The 24,741-nt window shown below is 38.7% G+C and overlaps 1 protein-coding gene across 1 annotated transcript in view; it reads right to left on the bottom strand.

The window, feature by feature from the left end:
- Positions 1–801: 801 nt before the first annotated feature.
- LOC136445878 (speckle-type POZ protein-like A) overlaps positions 802–24,741 on the bottom strand; it is a 28,292-nt gene continuing 4,352 nt past the window's right edge. Inside the window, exons 2-10 of the mRNA XM_066444089.1 lie at positions 19,677–19,807; positions 17,235–17,378; positions 16,232–16,361; positions 12,828–12,955; positions 10,668–10,845; positions 10,133–10,188; positions 8,634–8,756; positions 6,730–6,872; positions 802–5,188 (exon numbers count right to left, since the gene is read on the bottom strand). Of these exons, the coding sequence (XP_066300186.1) occupies positions 5,044–5,188; positions 6,730–6,872; positions 8,634–8,756; positions 10,133–10,188; positions 10,668–10,845; positions 12,828–12,955; positions 16,232–16,361; positions 17,235–17,378; positions 19,677–19,715 (1,086 nt within the window). The 5' untranslated portion in view covers positions 19,716–19,807 and the 3' untranslated portion in view covers positions 802–5,043. The remainder of the gene's footprint in view (positions 5,189–6,729; positions 6,873–8,633; positions 8,757–10,132; positions 10,189–10,667; positions 10,846–12,827; positions 12,956–16,231; positions 16,362–17,234; positions 17,379–19,676; positions 19,808–24,741) is intronic.

The following is a 24,741-nucleotide window of genomic DNA, read 5'->3' as shown; positions in this document are numbered from 1 at the left end:
CATGTTGTGCTTCTGGCTGGGCACTTCTAAGGTTTCAGCTTGTGACCATGCTACATGACTTTGTACATGGCTTTTTTGTTGGTCTGTATGACATTCAGTGGGGTCCCTGACATGTTTGTAATAACATTTTTTTTAAATTGAAGATTTGCTCGACAAGTTTGATAGGACCTTTTCTAGATTGTGCAATACATTGAAGCACATACATGAATTCATATATTGCATGCTAAACATGTACTTACATGGTTAGTTGGTGTGGTGCTAAGGTTATTACCAAAATTTAATACTTAACCCTGTTGTGGTCATTTTTAAGTGGCGGACACAAGTGAATCATTTACCAGCCTTATGACCACTGGAGGCATCGTAAAAATTGCTCAGCATGTTATTTACATGAACGTTGGCCATTTTGATTTTCTGACAGTATTTGTTTTCGTCCTTTTCCAGCGCAAATTTCAGCAAAAAAAATCTCGATCTATGAAGGGTTTTAGATGGTTTAGAACAAAAAGGCATTGATTTCTGTGTTTCAATTGAAAATTTACCGTATAATTGTGTGTAACGAGAGCAGCTTGTTCCCAGGCATTCATGGAATACAAACTTGTATTTTTCAACTTGCAAAATTGCAAGTTCATATCATTTTTACTTGCAAATCTTGAAAATCACTTGCAAATTACTTCATTGTATTTCGAACCCCGTAGTACCTACATGTGGTAGATGACCACCCCTAGAGCACATGCACATGTACATTGATAACGTTACCTCTCTATATAATGTACTAAGTCAAACAAGAATGACAACTGTTGTTAATTGATTATTGAAAAGTTTTCTCTTCTTCTTGTTCATGAAACCATGTAATGATTGCAACTGTACAGCAACCTCACATAATGATTATTCACACTAATCTCCAAGCAGTACATGTACGGTTGCAAAGACCGTTTCCAACTGGCAAAAGGAGTCTTCATTGCAACTTAAGACCTGCAAGAACTCAAACAGGGAGGAGCATTTTTATTCAATAATGGTGTCGCTGCCCCCCCCCCTCATGGACATGTTTAAAACAGCGGTACGAATAGCTGCAGTGCTAATCTTTTTATGACTGATTTCTGACAAACCCAGTCACCCGCGCATGTCCCAGTGGGAGGTTCGGGCCAAACGTGTAGTGTTGGCTGAGCCTAGTAAAAGTTGTCACACACATGTCACAATAATAGTTTCTTTCACCCATCGCTGATGTTTGTGACATCATCAAAACCATTCAATCTTACAAAAACATTTGAAGGGAATATTGCGCAGCTGACCCGTGACAGCCCGGCCTGGCACAGTGCGCCCGTGTCGGACAGAGAGTAATTCATTCATTGACACCAACTTGGCAAGCAAAGTTTGATTAGGTAACAATTGGTAGCCTTTGTTGAAGCCAAGTTCTTGCAGATCTCGGGTTATGATTAAAACTCCTTTGGCCAGTTGGATACGGTCTTTGCAACCGTTAGATCTGCTTGGAGATTATATTCACACCAACATTTGAGCTATTCCAACTTTAGTGACACTGGGACACCAAATCAAACTGACATTTATTGGTACATTACGGCTTGAAACATCCTGTAATTGCCCATAAATATTGACTTCTGTCATTAAATAGTATTAAGCCAAAATTTAATGTATTTATCAAAATGCGCTTTTTAAAATGCAAACTATTGTATACTACAACCATACATCGCCCTGATACATAATTACTGCAAATCTGAATTACCTTGAAGCCTGAAACTTTTTTTGTAAATTAAACGTGGGGTGGGGGGCTTGTAATGTTGAATATGGGAAGGGGAATGTCTATGGACAGAAATAAGTACATGAAAGCACAAGTTGTCTGTGCTACAATGTACATGGACACTCAGTCACTCTGTTTTAGATGTCAAGCTGACAAACAGATGGCAGGTGCAAAAGTGATGATAGAACCTTCCACTATGCCACTAACTGCACCTTAAAGGCACCCAGGGCATTCTATGAGGCTTGAAAACTGGTAATATTCTAGTTGCTGTAATCTTTATAAAACTGACATTTAATGCCACAGTTTACCACATTTGCGTGCGGATGTCATCAAAAGTGCTCAAAAGCGGCACAAAAATTAGCTACATGGTGATCTTTTAGTTTCACGCGCCTAGTGTAAATAGACCGATACCATAGCCCCGCCCACCTCCGTCAAAACGTAGAAATGCAAAATCAAAACATAAAATTGCAAATATTTAACGGACATGCAGTCACTCTCTCATTGGTCGAACCGCTAATTGTGATGGACAGTCAGGATCAGTCTATTTGGGCTTGGATTTTCTATCAGTTCTAACCACACAACGACATCGTATCTTTGCCGCTTTCATGTTGATATGCACTGGTATAGTGTTATTCAAACTTACTTTGTGTGGGAATGACTAGAAATTTGAGTTTTTTTTAATTCAAGTTTTAAGCCCCATAAAATGCTCTGGATGCCTTTAATGTAAAAGTGGCAGGACATAAGAAGGACCCAACATGTAGACTGTGGTAGGACTTCATGTTCCTGTGACTTTTACTGGGAGAGTATTCAAGTGGATGGGCATCTTTGGAAGTGGGCTGTCCTTGCATGGAATTCTTCAGGTCCTGTCAACCATGTAGTGTATGCATCATATATGGGTAGATACATATAGTACTAGAGACATTTTAAGTGTAACATAGACTTTGATCATCTGGGCATTTAGATTTACTAGCACCTCACAATTCACAAGGGCAAGGATTGATCTACAACTTCAACCATGATTCAGATAACTGAGATGGAATTTGTTTTTAAATCCCAATGCAGAGATACATGAATGTACATGAATCTAAGGTGTATCCCAGCATTGACTCCTAGCCACTCTTTTCTTAAATGCACATCACACTAAATTTTGTGTATTCTAGTGTATACAAATGTACATCCTGAAGACTTTGCCTGAAGTTCCTTTATCAAAACTTTTAAGAACAATGTTCACTGAATAAAGAGCTGCTGATCCTTAACAAATGCCTCAACCATTCTGTAAGCAAGTGAAGCAACATAATTGAGCGTCTGGAAACTTTGATAATCAGAATTAACATATTTCTGTACAAGAGCTCGAATGACAAATCCCTATACAAAGGCATACAAACAACTTACAGTAACTTCATATCTGTACATAGCGTCTTATAAATATCCTGAAACTGTACAGTTTTCAAAATGCCCCATGATATTGTCGACAATCCTATGTATTGGTGGGGCAACAACAAAGTAAACAATCTAATTTGTGACAAATAAATAACTAACTTCAGTCAGCCTTCCTTACAATGTAATGTTCCATATAGTGACACACTGACTTGATGTTATGCATGACATCCTCTGGACACACCAAAACTGATGTGAGAATGTGAAAAACAAAAAGTTGGTAAAGAAAAAAAAGATGCCTGAATTTTGACATCTTAGAGTTCACAAAAGTTGTAAAAAACAACTGAGCACACAGAACATACCATTTATTAGACGGGTACTTTCCGGCACTACTAGTAAGATAGTGTACATGTAACTGACTAACTCCAACAAATAATCCATCTTCATATTTTGCACAATTACTCTGTGCAACATCAGGATCATAGTTCTATGGTCATAAAAAATGACGACAAAATTGGTTGAAATAAAACAGGTGTTCAAAATTTCAGTCATAGGTTTATCCCTCACAATACAGAACATTCCATGAGTGAATGACATATATTTGCTGTTGTCCATGGTGTATACTTCATTCATTTTTACTACTAGATGCCCCCTTTGATCATTTGCTGCAGATCTTTGCCTGTAGTTTTTAGGGGGTATAATTTCATTATTTTTGGAAATGGTATTTTGAAAAAAAAAGTTGATCATGATGTGTATGACTGTTATCCATAAAATCAAGTCACAGTGTCTAAATGAAAACTGAAAACATGCAGGAAAAATTGAGCAGCACGAAGTAATATCTGGTACTATAATTATAATAATAGAATGTGCAATGTACGTATTGATAGCACATGTATGTTTGAGTCAGGTCCCAGAGTTCAGTTCTTTCTTTGGGTGGCAGTGGTACAATTGTTAATAAAGTATATCTAACGATGCTGAAGGTGGGAGAGAAACATTGTACATGTGTGACAAGTATGAAACATTTCAATGTACATGTAGGTGTCCAAACTAAAATTGCTATCAGGTGCCACAGAGTACATGCATATTGTTAGGCAGATTCCTCGGAAGGTCACTGGCCTAAAATGAAAATTCCAATTTACAATGAGGCAGTAACTGCAATTGGTTAATAAAGTTCTTGTCACATATATGGAACCAAAGTTTCTAATTACACCGTCCAACATTTCTGTAGTTGTTCTTCTACCTTCAACAGGGCAGTACGTACTAACTGGTTTTACTTCACACGGCAGCTCGGGGTTTAATGCAGTCCCAAGTGCGACTCCTACACCTATAGCTGCAGTGTGAAGTACATAGAAGAACCAGTCAGTATTGCCCTGTTGAAGGTAGCAGAATAACTTTGGAAATGTTGAACGGTGCAAAACTTTGGTTTGCGTGAGAAGATTGTTGTTAACCATTGATTTCACATGATTGTGTAATTATAGTAACTATATGTTACATCAAAATGGTTGATTGCAGTCATTTTGTTGATCTCTATCCAATGTAATTTATCATAATGAAAAAATCTGCATGATTAAAATGACTGACAATTCAGAACTGTGATCTACATGCCTTCTGACAAATGTCCAATACATGTACAGGGGCAGGACAAGATCATTGATGTAACATTATGTTTACAACCTGTATCCAACAGCTGACCAAGGTCTGAGAAAATATTATGTACATACAATGTAGGTTGTACAGCTTTTTATGAAAAAGTTTCAATACTCAACATCCCTGGCAATTTGGACAAATTGCTTCACAAGGATTGGTGCTCTAACAAGGAACATGACACAATCTACCTCCGTGTACAGGCAGGAAAGTGAGACCCATACATGTACATTATCCTGTACAAACATAGAACAAGCTCACAGGCAAGCATCCTAAGACTGTTTAATTCTCTTGCGAGGTGGTCCAAGAGGAGGGCTTTGGGAGCTGGCAAGTGCACGGAAGGCGTCGGCAACAAGATGTGGGTGGCTCCGAACCATGGACTTCCAACCACTTGTGTCCATAACATCAGTGGCATGACTAGGAAATACAAAATTGGTAGTTTTCTTCTTCAGTGAGAACCTTGCAATATACATGCCCCTTGTGTAAGTGCTTGTCGTTCTTTTGGGAACACTGATCACAGATCAGTTTAAAAAACAAACAAACTGCTGTCTGTCTAGTCAAATTATCAAAATTATCATTTCACAGACTGAGGTACACATGTATGAAGTTTTGGAACTCTACTTAGTACATTTTGTAGTTTGAAATTTCAGCTTGAAAATAGTTTGATTTGAAGTATGCAATTCAAAACGTTTTTTTGTTGTCCTGTTCAATATTACCTGCACACACACACACACACACACACACACACGCACACACACACACACACACACACACACATACATGTGGAATGATGTTTTTTACTATCTATAGACCACACTAATTTAATTTGTTTGTTATATTTTGCCCATACTGTAAGTATGGTCAAAATATATTTTATTTTTGGTCATGTTTCTTTCTCCTCCTCCTCCTCCTCCTGTCAAATCTTCAAGATTGTCAAGAAATTCACAGAAGTAAACAAATATCTATATCAGTTTAGTATATATATACTATATGCTAAACCATACACTGAGTGCAGTTTGGATACATTCCACTAGAGGGCGCAGCTGCATATGTGTCTAACTACAGCTTGCTGTATTTGTGGGGATATGAATGGAGGGATCTACATGTAAGTAGCCTGACGTGGTAGACAGGCCAGGTAGACAGTCTAGCCTTTTCCGCAAACCCTACTACAATTTTTTTTTTCAATTCTATTTATTTATATAATATAATAACCAGAATGGAATCAGCATCCTCGGACAATGTTTGACACACAATCCCACCATGGCTCACGTGACGGCCTTGAATTTTCCGCATTCAAGATCAATTCTGACCAGATCCTGACCTTTATTCTTTGCTCTTGGACCACATTTGTCCTTATAATTAGCAATAAAATGCACACTTACAACAACAACAACAACAACAACAATGAATAAAAGAACAGCTAAGACGATGAAATAATATAAAACAACAGGAGAGACACCATTTAATACAAGCGGAGATGCTAGTAGTAATGACTCCAGTTACGTAATTATACAGATACTTAATATTATCTCTCATTTGCAAGACTCTTGGTGAAATTTAGAGTCAACAATATTCCTGAATTTAGCGTAAAGCGTTGCCGGCCTTCTTGAATTTAACGTAAAGCGTTGTGGTTAGCATGAAAGTTCATGCATAAAGCATTGTGGGCCTTTCTGAATTCAACGTAAAGCGTAATCAGGACCCCCCATGCAGACCCTTGGAGATTAGTTATTGGTACTCATTGAAAACCTCCAGTACTTATCAGCTTCATTACAGGGGTGACAGTAGAGCTGATTCACAGAGATGTTACAGAAATGCAGCTGTCAGTTGGAGCTGTTCACTTACTGCATGACAGCAGTATTTGAGTACTGATAGTTTGCAAAGGGTCTTAAATTCAACAAGTTTCTGAACGACCCTAAGAGGGGTGAGAAATGAAATTAAAGAAGTATCCTACAACTCACCTGTTGATAAAGTCGATAGCTGTGCCCTTGAGGTGCTCTGCACTATGGAGGTCTGCCAAGATCAGTGTGTCTGCCACAGAGTCGATTGTCAGGGTGGAGCACAAGGCATCTTCACACATCACTTTAAGTCTCTCTAGGGCATACTAAAGGGAACAATACACTATTTCAAACACATAATTACTTCAATCTAAATGGTATCATCTGGTGCCCTCATATAGGTCACTAAAATGTCACTGTAAGGCCACACTGATTCGATTCGTTGCTTCTCGGATTGTTTCAGAAAAAAATTGGAACGACAGGGCGAAAAAAAATAAAAATAAATGCAAATAGTCTGGGGTGAAGATAAGGGTTTACATAACAAAGAATAAGAGGATTATTCAAGTTTCAGCTTTGTATGGCTCATTTTATGCAATGCACCCCTTTCTTTGATCTAGTACTATAATTCAGTAACAAAATAACCTTTTGCCATGTAATATATGGATTGATATTGAGAAATAGTTTTAATAAATTAAGAATTATAACTTATGATCTATGTGACCACACTTTTTAGGCATGCCCAAGCCTTTATAATCTATTTTGGTGGCTATCGAGTTTTACAACAGTCAGAACAGATTGTAAAATTGGTAGTTAAAGTTTGTAAATGGAAATAGTGACCCAATGTTTTTTTTTCAAAATGGGAAAAACAGGACAGGCTATTCCGAGAAGCAACAAAATAAATTGGTGTGGCCTAAGGGTAAGAAAAACATTAAGCGAAGATAGGTACTGCAAATTCAATAAAAACTTATAGATATGTCAAAGTACATTTATTCTAAGCATGCATGAGGTCACACATGCTAATTACAAAAAATAAACTTGTCTAGAAAACTGCTTAGACCCAGCTTTTCTTATTTCAATAGTAAAGCCACACTGATCTACATGTAAATGACAGTCATGTACATTGTATGTTGGTTCTTGGATGAATGACATGCCCCGTTCATGATGCAAAAATCAAAAGGTTTGAACCGTTTCGGTAGCCAATAGGATAAATCAAATTATTTGTCAACATGAATGCTCCAGAACGTTTTATTCTGACCCTCCTCCCGAGGTAGTCTGGAACAGTTCAGAATAAGACGGTTTCGGGGAATCATCATCATGAACGCATACATGTAAGTGTATCACCTTGATGTTTATGATGTCGAACATCCGGGTATGTCGGGTCATATCGGGCTTATTTTGCACTATGACATGCCCCCCTTCACATTCCTACACATTTGCTTAATTGGTATCTGTTGATGCTAAACTTTCCATAAACTACATGTTACATGCTTTGAGTCTTATAATGGAAAACACTGAAAATATAGATTTTCCTCATTAGCTATGCAAATTAGGTCCCAATTAGCATAATTTGCGCTTCATTGTGTACATCTCTGTTTAAGCTACCCGCATACTAAATATCATGGAAATCCGTTGTTCCTTTAATCAGTAATTATCCTTAGAAGATTTGTCACAATAACACCCCTGCAGTTCCAAAGGAAGCTGCTAGGGGGCCTAAACCCACATCACTTCTTCAGTACACCACAAGCTATCTGACACCAAAAAATCAAGACCATAGCACGTCCAGGTTAAGAGATACAAAAATGGAATTTCTGCTGCAGTACCAAGGTCACATACCAGGGGGCCCAAAATCGACCTTGAATTTTTGCTTCACAACGCCTGCCCACATACCAAATATCATCGTAATCTATCATGAGGTTCTTGAGTTATGCTGACTACATGTACAGTAGTTCGGAAACACAAACAGACAAACAGACACACCCAAAACTATATCTCCATTTTTCATGGAGATAACAATGTCATCCATGACTTTTAAATCAGTGTGGCCTTTGACAATTAAGAAAAACAAGGAGCCAGAAAGAACTGCCTACTTTATCTGCAGCGGCTAGTAGATCATCTGCCATTTTCTCCAGATTGGGAGCTTTTCCTGTATATACAAAACGCAGCATCTCCTTGAAGACATCTGCATCCACATCTGTGATTTCTACACGTCCCTGTGAACATTAAATATAAAAACTATATACAGGATGAAAAATGCATTCAATCTTACACTAGATAGGCCCAAAATGAAATCCAACTAAATCAGCGCTACCAATTATCATACTGGACACCCTCTACTCTCACCTCTCACATAGAAGTACCCCCTGGAATAAAAGTACCCCCCGGACAAATCTTTAAAATCTAATAAAAGTACCTCCCAGAAGATTACCAAATTGACTGGTAAACTGTGTCCATATGACTGTCTCAGGGAAATAAGATAATGAGCAGGTACATCAAATGTAGGTTGTATGTATCCAATTATGCCTGAGGACCATACCTATTAAGTATATAAATATTTTAACATGATAATAACTGTACATAATATTGTTCATATGATGATCTTCCTCGCCACTTCGAAAAAAATATATTCAGTAATGTTGAAAAATTGGACATAGGTTCCCCGCTATGTCCCCTAACCGGGGCCAACGGTGCTTTCGAATTCAACAAGCGAAAGTATAATAAAAAATTATGTCATGATACCATCATGCATTTTCTACTTGTAACTTGAAGCAAGTGATGAAGGAAAATTGTTGTGCATTGTACAATGTATATCATTTATAATTACTGACATATGACAAAAATCATCAGCTACTTGTAACTAATCATATTTTCTCAAGACATTACCCCTCCAAAAAACAAATATGAACACCCCCCAAAAATAGGGTTATATCAGATTCTATAAACCTTTGCTTCATGGCGTCTAAAACAAAGTTTTTGTGAGACGCTCGGATTTTGAGTTCCCGCGGTAGGACCCACGATAATGAACAGAGATTGTCTGTAAAAGTAGCTCAACGTCTCAGGCCTAACATACTAAGAAGTTACAGATTACATGTTGACACTAGAAACCACACTTAACTGCTAAATTGGGAAAATCTTACGGTTATTTCAAAATACGAAACCTCTGAAAATATCCACTGGGGCGCTGTTAAAAATGTTGAGTTGAGCTGATTTTTCACAGTATCCAGAAACACATTGCAAAGTATCAAGAAACACAAGTACATTGTATCCAGAAACACATTGCAAAAGTAGTTTTAAAAAAGAAACTACTTTCAGTTTGCAATGTGCTACAGGATATATGTTTGTTAACATATAAGCAACTTAATTGTCCACTTGCTTTGGGAAAAAATGACTTTGATCTCTTAACATGTAACTGGATCTAATATCAGAGCACAGGGGCCCAAAATATACCTAAAAAGGAAAAAGACAAAAACATCTGCAACCTACAGATTGGGGTGTTTACATAACTGTACCGACTGAAAAAAAGCATAAAATCCAGAAGTCAGAAAACAATATGTAACATTAAATGGTGAACTTGAAATATAAAACATACCTTTTTGCTTTCTTCCATTTCATGTTCAAACATTGCATTGAAGACTGGTGACCGTGCTGAGAAAGAAAATTAATACAAGCTATGTTGAATTTTCTTCAACTGTGAACTTTGCTTCCAGTTCATACAAACTATTGATTAACTGCTTATCTACATTTTGTACATGCAATACACTGCATAGTTGGAAGGATATTTACAAAATAGCAAAATACAAAACAGGTCGAACTTTTTTATGTAAGTTTGTAAAATTTTGTCTCACTCTTCGTCTTCAAAATATCTGCTTGCTGTAACATGTGGGATATGACTAAAAACACTCATCACACATTGTACACTTGTATTTGCAGCTTTTGATATGTACTGAATAGCAAAATAATTAAAGAAGGTCTTTGTTTTTTTGTGTCATGCACATGTACTGATGGGCATGATGAAACAACAAATGAATGTGCCTGACCAAGTACAAATATCGTACATTTATGTGTAAGTACATTGTATATTGTACAAGTCATGTACACGTAGTGATACATTGCAAATACCCTACCAGCTAGGAGGGCTCTATGTGCCTGAAATTCTTTCCCTCCTACATGAAGAGCCACATCGCTGAAGGACTGTCTCTCCAACAGGTTCCCCAGGTCCTCGGGAAGTTTGCACTCAGGCACCTTCAATTGTAATGCATTGGACTGCCCTGAAATGTTCACAGTATCTGCAACAACACTCACCTGGAGTGGAGAAGAGCACAGGACAATTATCAATGTCTGATTTTCACCAGGGGGACCACTGTGATCCTAGAATTATCTGCATCTGTTACTCAACCACAATATTAATGTGCTTGACAAATAAAGATAAAATTGCAAACAGGTGTATTTTCATTGTCAATCGATTGACCCTACAATATGTAAAAAAATCTACACACACACAGTCCATTTTCATGGCATTTACAAACTACAGAACCAACACGCTCCCCGCAAGAGACACTTACTGTATACACTCAGCCTGGTGGTGACTGTCCATGACACTGTCTGACTTTAGTTACTTCTGTACAACTTTTTAAATTGTGTGATAAACACTACTGGACCATTGATGTAAATATTTACATCAATTGAGGTTCAAATGTGGTGCCCAGACATAACCAAACTACAGTTTTTTTCTGCAAACAATTTTTATTGTGTATGATACTGCAGACAGGAAATGGACCTAAAAGCAAACATGGGAAAGTGCTGGTATGGAAAATGATATTATGGGCAAAATATACATTTTTTTTTAGACAGAATTCTATCTGTCCCCCAAGTGGTCTTCTTGCACAAGCTAGGTTTGACTGCACAACTATAAATTGCAACCCTCAGCCATCACTGCAAGTAATATATAAACAACCTGCACAACAAGTGTCTAACTTCGACTATCTCGGATTGTTGATGGAATCTAGCTGCCGTGATCTGGCCAGTCAAAAGGCTCCTGCAGTAAGGATCAAACATCTATTTCCATGGACTGAATCCAGCTTTCCAGCACCACCTGACAGAGTGTGACTGTGTGACGGTATGGATGCTAGTCCTGGGTTATATCTGGCATGGTGACATGGAGAGCAAGAGAAATTCTTTTGCCACATCCCATATTGTAGCTACCACAGAGTCATGCTGTATTAGAAATGACCTGACCATGTAAGCAATGATCGAGCGGTAAAATAGACCAAAGAATGACGTATGACAACAAAGAGCAAGTTGTTGAAGGACAGTATAGCCTGAAAACAAAATGTTTTGCCAGCCTCTGTCTGAAGTCCAATGAATACATTGTCCCCACTCAAAATCCCCAACACGGAATCCTTAGAACTGTCCCTAGCTAGGCCTGCCGCAAACTGTCATTGGTCATTGCAGTACAGAAACTGCCACAGAGGACAAAAATGCTGCAGAGAACTATGACATAGGACACTGTAGCCTGGTATCCAAACCCATTATAGCTCCCGAAACTCCTCTCTGCAAAAAGAGAGACTCGGGAGCAGTATAATATATATATATAATAGGTTTGGATACCAGGCTAAGGACACTGGACAGGACCATTAGAACTTAATTCGTGACCTCTGACAATTTTTCGTGGACGGCCTCTGTTATGAGTTTAGGCCGTCCCGAGCTAGATGAGGCTATTATGAGGATGATCCTCTTGGCTGAAACACTGCAGTTGTAATAATAATATTGATTAAGCAAGGGTCACGGCTACAAAATAGACATTCAAAATCATAAGTGCTAACTGCTAAACAATGTCAGGCTGAGTACTGTACATGTACATGTGTACAGGCGCTGTGTGAAGACTGGCCGACTGCTGCCAACCCCTGCGTCAGGGAACCCTGCAGCAGTATTATCTAATACTGGATACTACTACAGTAACTACTACTACTACATTGTATGTACAGGAAATGCAGTTACATACCGACTATAATATTGCAAGTTAATAATATTGCAAGACGATTTTTCACATCTTTTTTTTATATAACATTAATTTATTGAGTCAAAAGTAACCCAAAAAAGTATTTTGCACCCTGTAAAAGGATTGGCGTTGAGTGGTGCATGATACTATTGATAGTCTCATTCTGCAAAGGAGAAATGGCACATTCTCTGCTGCAACCAATCATAACTAAGTCTTATCATTACCAGGACATACTATTATATGTTTAACGTTACTGTACTTATCTAAAGAGAACAAGAAGACTTACTTCACAGAAGAGGGTCAGCTTGTCGTCTGGTAATAATCCATTGGCTTCATCTAGAAGAAAGTCTCGCCGAATAAACTTCTTAAATCCCCAGTCTTTCCCCTGGACAAATCTGTATGCACGTTGACTTTCTGCGGTGAAAAAAAACCAGTCAGCTACTGACATCAAAAACGAACAGCCACATTTTCCGTGATATAGTACTAGTATACAAGAAGCCTCACACAGAAACAAAATTAATACTAAAATTGATATACAAATGGAATCTTGTCAGATCCTGACAAAAATTAAAAATACCTGACAGTGTCCAACAAACACAGCCAGGACAAAGCTTTTGTCCAAAAACCCAATTCCAAGTGATTGCATTGGTCCAATCTGCCTGAGAAACCCCAATCCCTGGGTCAAAGTTCCTACTATAGGGTTTGCAGCATATGTCACACATTTAAAGAAAATATAAGTTGTATTTGAATTCAAAAACCACATCTAAATAGAAAAATAGAAATTATCTTTTTTTAATTTGCAACAAAATATTCATCTAATAGTAATACCCTCCATTTCTCATCAGTTTGCCAAAAGAATTGTTCATTGTACCAATTTCCAAGCCCGTAATCTGTGAAATGGGAGGCTAACGTTTGCCTGGCCTTATATACAAACTGGGCCCCATACAGTCATGATCACGCTCTGTCCTAGCAGTCTTTGTTGGGAAATTTCTGCATGTTTAGCGGTTTTGGGACCTATAGCTAAAAACCAACACCAGAAGTGAAATAACACCGTGCATTGTAATTCTACGGGTAATATTGCTAATTATAAGATGAACCAGTCATTTTTGCCTGTCTTGACGAATCTTCCGTCGGCCTTACACGATCCACCAGTATTTTCAACTTGCAAAATTGCAAGTTCATATCATTTTTACTTGCAAATCTTGCAAATTGCAAGTTGCTTAATTGTATTTCGAGCCCTGCTGTACTGCTATACTGTATCTTCGTATACAGTACATGTATGTAGCCGTGACCAAGTATCTAGATCTGCAGATGAAAGACAGATAAGACACATTAATTAGGGGAAGATTCACTCAGGCGGTGGTGGGCCCCTACCACATGACGGGTTTATCCAATCACATTGCTTGGTTTTTACCAAGTTCTATTTGTTCTCTCTCCAGTTTTTCTATATTTTGAAGGACCGATTATATTTTGAAAGACCCAAGTTCCACCAAAATGTAACAGAGGTATATCTTCGTCACTGGAAGGAGTTTCCTCACAGTTCACAACCACACTAGTTAAGCCGCTATAGAAGTGCTCCTTATCTCTACCCAAATAACACAATCTGCATTTAATATGAAAGTCTTATCTTAGCAAAGAAGGCCAATGTAGCATTTCTCATAAATTATGTAAACTAAAGCTTTGTAATTTTATATAATTTTTGTCGCAAATATTTGCCATATTTTGAATTACAGTGCTTGTTCAAAAAATTACGGTGAGATAGAAATTTCCCCCTCACAATGAGATCAACCTGCCGCTGACAAACAAAATGACGGGACGTTGTTTATGTTGCCTGTGATCTATGTCTTAACGCTTTTGGCTTCCTTGATGGTCTTTTCAACCTTGTTATTGGCAGCAGCAATATCTATGGGTTCTTTTTAGTCGGTAGCATTCAATTTTGTGGAATGGTCAGCGCTCTACCGGCAGGTTGACTAATCTAATTGTGTTGGGCATCTCTTGGCTGCCTTGAAGTTCATACATACATGTACGTGATGGGTAAAGATGACGGAGCCACAGATAAACACTGCGGCGTCATTTTAACTACGATTATTCCACTTTAAAGGCAAAGACGCGATATAGGTTTGTTTTTAGAGGAAGTCTAAAGAATGTCCTTCCTATTTGTGGTGGTACCTTTATACATGAGGCATTCTACAATGAACAATTAAAGAGTTTCGAAGGGCATGTTCTTGATACGTTCGCTCGTCAACCTGCACGGAGACGTCAGACTTGTGCAACTTTTTAAATCTTTATCTGTTGGGGCTTACCAACTTGGGGCAACACATACTCCAACTTCGTGGTGATTTACATGAAGGTTTATCCATAACTACATGTAGGTGTACTTATCATGTGCAGCTACCCATGCATATCTCCCCAACAATGATTCTTAAAACCTTACCGGACTATGGACCTTATGGGACTTTGGACCCTCCCTGTTACTCTTAACATGGACTGAATATGGAAAAATTATCTTATAATAGTCAAACATGAGGCAGTGTATCAACAGTTTATTGAGACCTTGATATTTGCCGGATTTAGACATTTTACGGGAAAAAATGGCAAGAAAGAGATGGCGGTCCAACAACCTGGACGTATGACTTTGAGCTGCATTCTTGCTGCAAGTTTTCTCTTCCTCCAAAAAACAATGCCATTCATACAATCTACACACGTTTCTGCAAGCTACATGTATGACTATTGTGTAAAGTTTATGAAGATTGGATGATTTGTATGTTACAGCGTTGGAAAGGGACCGACCCTTGCGACCTCAATCCAACATCCCAGGAGGCTTAGACTGTCATACTTTCAATAACTTCAGACAGCATAATACAATAACAGCATCGGAGCTCACAGCACAACTTCATATGGAGTTTGGAATACAGTACAGAAATGTTTGTGGTGGAATTTAAAACCACTGGGAATCTTTTTTCCCACCCATGACTGTAGTGCTACTACATTTTGTATTGTTTCAAATGCTAACTTAAAACTACCGTGAACACTACATTTTCTTTCTACCGCAAAATAAAAACCACACAAACTCAAAATGCATTTACAGTATTGTATGCAATAATGGTGTACCATATTTTGTCAAATAATGTAAACCACTTGTTAAACTCTTCACAATCCAAAAGGTGTTGCCAAAGTTGGGGTGGCACTGCGTAATTTATTTTATTTTTCCAGACAAACGGGTTTAGCATCTCAAACCATACAGGAACCCAGTGGAAGATGGGTACATGTCTCTTGGAACAGCACCGATTTAAGATCCATAGAATAAATGTTTTGTCAAGATAATATATAGTATTAAATAATTGATAAAAGAATATCAATTTCATGTCATGAAGTTAAGATTTCTTTGGACGGATGGGGTGAAATTGCTGTCTGTCCGAACAATGCAACTTTCTGTCCCAGGAGGAAGGGGCAGGTCCTGAAGACAGCCCTGACTGTAAAGCTGTGAAGGACAAGGCTACGGTTTCATCCACTCACACAGGAAGTGGTTTGATTATCCCAGATAAAAAACACATCAAATACACACAGCGAACTAGCAGGACAGTCAGTTTTCAACTTCAAGCATCGAAACAATATCAAACTCTGAAAATAACTGTCATAAGAAACTTAGGAATTTCATTATATAACATGTAATTCCAACTGGTGACTTACCCATGGCTTTTGTCTCTTCCCTCTTACTGTTGAGAATGGAGAACTTGAACTTGGCACGAACTTCACTTTTGGGACAGGAGACCAGCAGTAGGTACAGGGATAGATAGTCTTTACTCTCTTCATCTAGACCCTGTGATAATCAGAGAAACAAAAAGCAGAGTTAAGCAGTGTTGACTATCATTTAATTGTTGTTGATGTATACTAAGTCTTATAATTAGAGGCTTTATGATATATGATATATCAGCAAATGTTATAGACTATCTACATGTACACATGTATACTATATTATAGTACAGTAAACCTGCCCAGGCAACCACCTCTTCAACCCGACCGCCTGGCCATTGGCAACTGCTTTTTCTTTGTCCCAACAATCAGATCATGGCTTTACGGTGGTTGCAAAGAGCAATGTGCCATTCTAGAAAAGTAGACTTTGAGTGACCTTACAAGTTGTGGTCTGCAAGGCTACATTCTTGGACTTTGCTGGAGGTCTTCACCTAATGTGAAACATCACCAGTCCTGCCTGACGTGTCTAGACGGGAGCGGTCCTCTATTACCAGGGATCCGGAGATCAAGATCTCCTATGGAATGTCGGAATGGTTACTACTAGTACTACGTGTGCATGGAACATGCCACACACACCAACCCCACATTGATGGGATATACGGAATTCCTTTGAACCAGAAACATAATATAACTGTTTGTTGAACTCCTCAAGCGTCGCCAAATAATATTTTTGAACTAGCAAATATCTGGAAAGAAATTTCCCAAGACTTGTGGTCATGTCAAGTTCCTGGCGAGCCACCAAAAGTCTGAACAGGGGGTGTGTACGTTAATGGGATTTTTCCCTCCAACTTTTTAGCTACCCTTGTCTGGTCTGGGATTGGCCCCAGCGTACACTATTAGAAACTTTATGGTATCTACACAATCTACCTGTGTCTGACGTGTACTCTATTATGCAATCCCTATCAAATCAAGATTTCACTCCTCATGATGAGTTACTGACCTTTGGATTAACCCTCAAGCACCATTTCATTTTGTCATTGGCTCCGGACGAGAAGGTGGAACTTTTCAGTACCTCCCCCATCTCCTCTCGACAGAAGCTGAAGTTGTTGATGGTCCACATGTACGAGAACTTCACCACTTTAACCTGGGAAAGTGGCCAAAATCAAAACAGTCATATACTTAAATCTATGAAATATAATATGCAGTTTTTATTCACAAATAAAAGGGGACACATACAGACATGTACAGACAAGTCAGCCCAACTAGATATCGCATTCATTTGGCTACTGCAATTTTGGGCTAGCCCTTTGGTCAAGAACAAACTTAAAAAGCATAAAGTATATATATATATATATATATATATAAACAAAATACACAAAACAATAACCCATTCATAAACTATTATATCTACTAAACAAGAAGGTCAAAGATGTCATTTTACTTACTGCCAGAAAGGTCAGGGTCAATAGAGTATTCTTTCAGCACAATAATATATTCAACAAGAGTTCTACGACCTCATACCTTCGCCAAATTAATTGAACCTTTATGAGTGTTTCTCATCAATCATAAATCATACCAGTTAATCGTCTTCACTCAAATAACGTAAGTTGTCCAAAGTATGAGCTTAACAAAGAAGCTTATGCTAACAATTATGCAAATGATGTCCTTATTAGCATAATTTGATTCGATGATGTTCACATTCACACAACGTCTAAATGCCACAAATGGAATTGCCGTCATTTACTAGTACTGAATTATAGTAATTTCTCATGAATTATGCAAATTAGGCCTGCATTTGCATATTTTTTATCTATTAACATTCCTCTCTTCCTCGGTTACAAATGTCACATATTTGAATATTCATATCGTGGAACCAAGGAGGTTTTAAATAGAAAAATTATAAAACCTTCTTGGTGGAACACAGCGGGTTTTCAAAATTGACTCATTGATTATGCAAATTAGATACTGATTTACGAAATAAGTATCTAATCATGTACATCATCAAGCCCATCTTGAGTTACAGTTTCTCATTAATGATGCAAATGCGGTCTTCATTTGCATAGATTTGTATAGTTGATATCTATTGATATTTCTCTCTTCCTCAGTTACAGATATATCACATATTTGAGTCCTATCATGGAATTTGGCGGATGTATAAACTTTCCTCATTAATTATGCAAATTAGATACTGATTTACATAAGAAGTATCTAATCATGTACATCATTGCTCAAGCTATCTACTTACCAAAAATCATGACCATCCATCAAGCCCATCTTGAGTTATTTTCTTTCAAAGTCTGAAGCAAAACCTGTTCCCGCAGTTCCAAAAAAGCTGCTAGGAGGCCCAAACCTATACAACTTATTCTCTGTCCAAAGAACTATCTACCACTCAAAAATCAGTTCCATAGCATATCCAGAACATGAGATATCAAAACAGGAAGTTCCGCTGCAGTACCGTTACAAGCCGCTAGGGGGCCCAAAATCTACTAGTAATCATTTTCAGGTTTCATCAAGACCTACCAAAACACCAAATACCAAGAAAATCCATACAAGAAGTCTCGACTTATCGTGTTCACTAACAGACACACAGACACGTTCTGTAAAATATAACCTTCTTGGCCAAGGTAATAACTATCAGACTACATCCTGTATTAATCCATATTACACCCACCCTTCATCAAATACTTCTTCAGCAATACATATCCATACTCTTAGTGCACACTTTCACACAACCTCCATGTACACCATACAGTATGACGTATACTCTTCCTTCCCTGATATAACATGGTTAACTCACCTACCCCGAACACCGTAATGCTGTGACACTGGACTAATGACTGTTCTTCCTCATATAAGGCCGTGTACATCCAACCTTTGTCTCCCTCCACCACATTCAACACCACTTTCTGCTGCTTACAGCTGACTGACAAGCCAATTTGTCCCAGCATCTAACGTTACGTTTCCTGTCTCCCACATGACAACTACGCACCCCTACCACTTATCCATGACCCCTCGAAACAACACCGCCAACACATCCCAGCCATAACATATGCTTAAGCATACAATATAACACATTTCTACACCTTTCTCGTTAATTATGCGAAGCACTTTGCCCAAAATCTAATCATCTTGAGATTTCCCACATACACACCGACACACCAAATACGACAACAAACCATTCAGGCGTTCTCGACTTATCGTGTTCACTAACAGACACACAGACAAGCATAAAAAAATAACCTTCTTGACGAAGGTAATAAAACCTTTGTTGTATCACTAATGTTACAATTTATCTTATGTTGTGCACTCAATCTTGTTCTGTGCACCTAAATTTTACCACAAATGAATTTAAAGCCTGGGATATGTACGTACATGATATGAGCAAAACTCTCCTCATCTAACAGGATAAAATCCAATTCAAGCCATTTAACATGTAGCATACCTGGGTATAGCACCAGTTTTCAGCAACTGGTGTGGACATCTCTGAGGGTGGTGGGGGGCTGGGCACACGTGAAGTCGCCAGTTTGGCAGTGTGGAAGTGGAGCTGCCTCAGCAATAAGGACACCTCTCCACCTAGACACAATGGGAAAAATTACAGTTTTAGGTTGTGACAAAAACTGGAAATTTTAAGATTTTGGACCCAATAGTGGCTTACCTAGGTTCTGCACCAACTTCCTGTTTTGAAATCTCGTGTTTTGGACATACACTCATATGTGGGACATGAACATATATCAAACATAATTATATATAAGGGACTGTTCTTGGGGGTGCCGGTCACGACAAGGCTGGAGCTCTTCATGATCTCCCCCTAGCGATTCCTGGGTGAGGCCGTCTGGGTGCAGAGTTGGTGTATCCAGTATGATTCCCGGTGTAGTCAGCGCTGTCGTGTAGAGTCTTTGTGTCCTGCGTAACGCAGCTTCTCGATGCTGAGGAAATGGGCTGAGACCGGGGTGTCCTTCTTCATGTTCATGGGGGACCGGTGGCCATTTAGTCTGTTGGCCTGAGGGTCTGTTTGGTCTCGCCCAGGTACTGTAAGCCGCATTTTTTGCATCGGATCATCGGTCATATACACTACATTAATATTGTACATGCATGTTCTTGCTCTGGCAGTTGATGTGAGCCCTGATGGTGTATCGTTTTCCCGTGCGGTGGCTTTGGAAGTTTTTCGCCTTTTTGACTCAGGTGCAAGTGGAGCATCTATGTTTTCCGCACGGGAGAGAACCCAAAGGAACAAATTTTCCAGGAACTTCTTGTTTTCCTTCAGGACTTGGGCTCTTACCAGGATATCCTTGATGTTCTTGTTGTTGAAAACAGTGGTGGGTCCTTGAAGATGTTCTTGCTGAGAGTTGAAGGGGGTTCCAGTATTTCCTGATGATGGTTTGTAGTGGCAGAAGATGTGGACTGTATGTTGTTACCAGAACTGTATGATCTTGCGGTGTTGTAGGTCCCTTCTCCTTCAGCGTGTCTTCACAGGGGCGTTCCTGCGCAAAGGCTATGCCAGCTGAATTGTTCTGTAGCGCTTCCCTGCACACTTGTATCCCTTCATCTGTGGTAGTTGTATGTAGTGTCATCTATGGTCCCCTCTTCTTAGAAGTCTAAGGTGTACTACAGCAGTATATGTTTTTCTCACCTTGGTCTCATGTTCTTCTGAGAGGCAGTGGTCGACTTTCCTGTAGTGAATTTTGTTGTTAAACTGAGGGCTTCTTGTATGTTCATATTTATCACTGTACTCTGTAGTCATCTTTCTTAGTTCCGCTAGCTAAAGGGCTTCCCGTTCCAGCTCTGAAATGTTCTTCTTGTGTGGTTCTGCTGTGGCTTTCTTTCTCCACTGCCATAATGAATGTTTCCAGTGCTGGGTCTCTGTTGGCGGGAGGGTTCCAGTTGCTTCTTTCTTTGAATCTTGTGGGCTCTGATCTGTCATGGTCGGCAAAGAATTCTCTCAGTTGGAGGCGTCTGAAGAAAGCACGTGTGTCTTGTATGAGTTCTTGCCGGTTGTAGTCTGAAGGGGTTGGGCAGAAGTTGAGTCCTTTGGAAAGGACGGAGGTCTGGGGGTCGGTCAGTGGGCTGGGGGTGTCGGCCTACATACGACATCGTAAAAAAACTCCGGTCCGAGACCTTTTAGTTGGTTCTTTAACTGTTTGGAACAGCCCATCCATGGTAGCTTCTTTGAGGGCCTGCATGCCCTTTTTCGTAAGCCGTAATCAGGCCTTTTTAGTCTCTGTAATCCGTAATCAGCAGCCCAAAATCAACTTAATTCGTAATCGGTACATCAGCCGTTAACTCAAAATTGGTCTCTTTACGTAAAACGTAGGCAGTTACCTTTATGCAACGTAAAACGTAATCTATGAATAACTAGTAAAGCGTAAGCTGATTTCCAGCAAAGTCTCCCAGCAAAGTTGCCCCTCAAAATGCAGGAAATAGCATTTCAGAGAGACTCAGTAAAGATTTCAAATTTTTACTGTGATGTGTGAAACATGTCCCCGGACCCACCTAGAATTGTATATTCTGATACATGTACTATATGTTCTAATGGCGGCGTCTCCAAACATCAAGCTGAAACCATTGTGTATTTTTCAATTATAGAGATGCCATAAAGTAGCTTAGTCAACAGCCAAATTTGTCCCTCAAAGTGCATGAAATACTGTAGCGGTTTAGAGGGTAAAGATTTCAAAATTTTATCAGAGTGCGTGCGCTCGGACTGACCTCGGGTTAGTATACCTCCTGCAAAAACTATGTCGGGAGGGCATTAAATTTAATAGTCCTTGAGAACTTTTTTATTACTATGAGCGCGTTTGTTGTTTTTGGCGCTCTTTCACAAAGTCGCTATGCTTATATAAATGTTCTGCTATTAAAGTGCTTACAACTTATTACCGATGAAACTGTTTAGCAGTTCATCATGTTTTGTTGGACATAGATTTCAACAGTTTGCAGGTTTTAAAAACGTGTCGAGACAACCGAGATGATAAGAATCCTTATTGATATTCAAAGCGTTACAGCGGAGTTTCACAATTTCCTTGAAAATTGGGACAAAATGTTTGGCGTGTTTTGTTCCTCACATAGAGATTTAAAAAAGTTCTGTTTGCTGATCTATGTCAGTTTTGGGGCTTGGTGCCGAGTTGTCCTGAGCTTGGGCCAGTTTGGGCCGAGTTGTCCCAGGTGCCGAGTTGTCCCGATACCACCAAAGGTGTCATAACGCTTTAACACAATATTATCTTGGACGGGCAACACTTTCAAAGTCTCCTTTTTTTTTTATATAATTGTATCAACATTTAGAACATGAACAGAAAATTACAATATCCTGAATACATGGTCATCACAGGTAACGGTATTACTTACATGTATTTGTAAAAGCCATAGAGAAAAGGAAGAACTATGACATGTATACAATATAGTAATAATGTTCCTTTTTTTCTTTCCCGACTTGCCATTTATCTTCTATGCATTGCATATATAGAAACATAGATTTGTAAACATTGCATTGCCACAAATTATTGTGTTGTCAAGGACATTATTATACAATATCAAGGACATTATTAATATATTGTTCTTGATTTTTGTTGTTGCAATCGAAATAATTTGAAATCCAAAAATCACCCTTCAAGTTGTATATGTAGAAAAAAACCCTTCATTTTGAGAAACTATATTGTCAACAAATTTGTGAGAAACCTCAGGCTTGTTAGAATGTTGCCACAAACCACAGGGTTCTCATGTTACACAGGAAAGGGTGAGCCAGACAGTAGTGGGGCCAAACACAGAAAGGGGCGGGGCTAACAGTAGAAAGCTCACAAGCATTCTTTCTGTAGATGTGTGATTTTTTTAAAACATTTTTAAGTAATAAAAACGGTGACTAGATTGCAATTCAATTTTAGACTTTTATATTGAAATTCTCTTTGTAAAAATGCAAAACACATTTCTGACAAAGGCAAAGGAGTTTTATTTGTAGATCAAATAGAGTTGTTTCCCCTTCTTCGAAGTGAGCTCTTCCATGAGAAACTTTCCCACCAGAGTCACTGCCGTCCGCCTGCGTTACTGTGGCGCTAAATTTTCCAAGCGCTGAATTTTCATGTTTGTGGTAGGACTGAAATGTTTTGATATCTTTTGAAAGTAATTATACAGCTTTTGATGCTAAATAGACACAATTTTTATTTGTGTTGTTGTTTTTATATTTTCATTTTGGGAAGTCTGTATCTCACGTGAGTAATTTATATGCGTAACTGCGTAACGTTACTTGAAACACTGCACAGCTTTGTCTTTATTGTCTTTATTGAAGAAAATCCATTAGTGGTGTGCCCTAAGGCACACCACTAGTCTTCCTGGACTTCTTAACATCATACAATACAACATCAAAATGACAATACATGCATTGACGATAACAACATAACAACATTCAATATTTACATTAATTACAGATAGCTGATTACATGTCATTTAAAAAAACTATCTAATTGAAATTGATTCAAGAATCTACTTAAAATTAGAGGTCCTTCCTTAATTGAGTAAAATCATTTGCGATACAATGCCACTTTACTTATGAATCAGTTCTACACTTTATAACAAGAGCTCACAGATTCTGGCTTTAAAAGTACGAGCAGAAAGGGTGGTCTGTAGCTCTACCGGGAGCTGATTCCACGTGGAGACAGCCCTGTACATAAATGTCTTCTTCAATGCATTTGTTCTAGGTTTGTCTAATCTAAAAGTTGGCTTTGAAGCAAATCGTGTTCTGTGCGTGTGCTGCTTGTTGACAGAAAGCAGTCTACTCGCAAGACACACAGGTGCATATATTGTTTTCTGACCAGCGTGCTTTGGTTTACGAAAAAATAGATTTTCCTCATTAGCTATGCTATTAAGTCCCAATTAGCATAATTTGCACTTCATTGTGTATATCTCTATCTAAGGTACCTGCATACTAAATTATATCATGGAAATCCGTTGTTCCTTTGTTCAGTTATTCTCCTTAGAAGATTTTCACAAAAACGCCCCTGCAGTTCCAGAGGAAGCTGCTAGGGGGCCCAAACCTACACCACTTCTTTATTACATCACAAGCTATCTGCCACCCAAAAGACCACAGCACGTCCAGGTCAAAAGATACAAAAATTGAAGTTCCGCTGCAGTACCAAGGTCACATACCAGGGGGCCCAAAATCGACCTTGTCACCTACAAAAGTACACTACATTAAACGTATTAGTTAGTAAGAATGTATTTGCAAATTGGCTGCAAGGACTGTGGATGATATATGACTGAGATGTGAATATACACATTGTCCAATTGAGCAGTTTCAACATACATGGCATTGAACTCCATATTAAGCATTCCATGGTTTACACTTACAAATCTCGCTGTGAGACCTCTATACCAATGCCTCCTCTCTAGTTTCTCTCATCATTGCAAAAAGAAACGTGTGAGAGTCACTCTAGATATGATGTCTGAAATTGTCTGGGCGATACTCGCTGGCTGCTGCTACAACTGCGCAAACGTAACATCCCCCTCGCCAACGTCGTCGATGGTAT

Source organism: Branchiostoma lanceolatum, chromosome 12 (assembly GCF_035083965.1).
Source record: "Branchiostoma lanceolatum isolate klBraLanc5 chromosome 12, klBraLanc5.hap2, whole genome shotgun sequence".
Classification (NCBI taxonomy): Eukaryota; Metazoa; Chordata; class Leptocardii; order Amphioxiformes; family Branchiostomatidae; genus Branchiostoma; species Branchiostoma lanceolatum.
The sequence above is the reverse complement of the archived record's forward strand: the minus strand, read 5'-3'. Positions and strand labels throughout refer to the sequence as shown.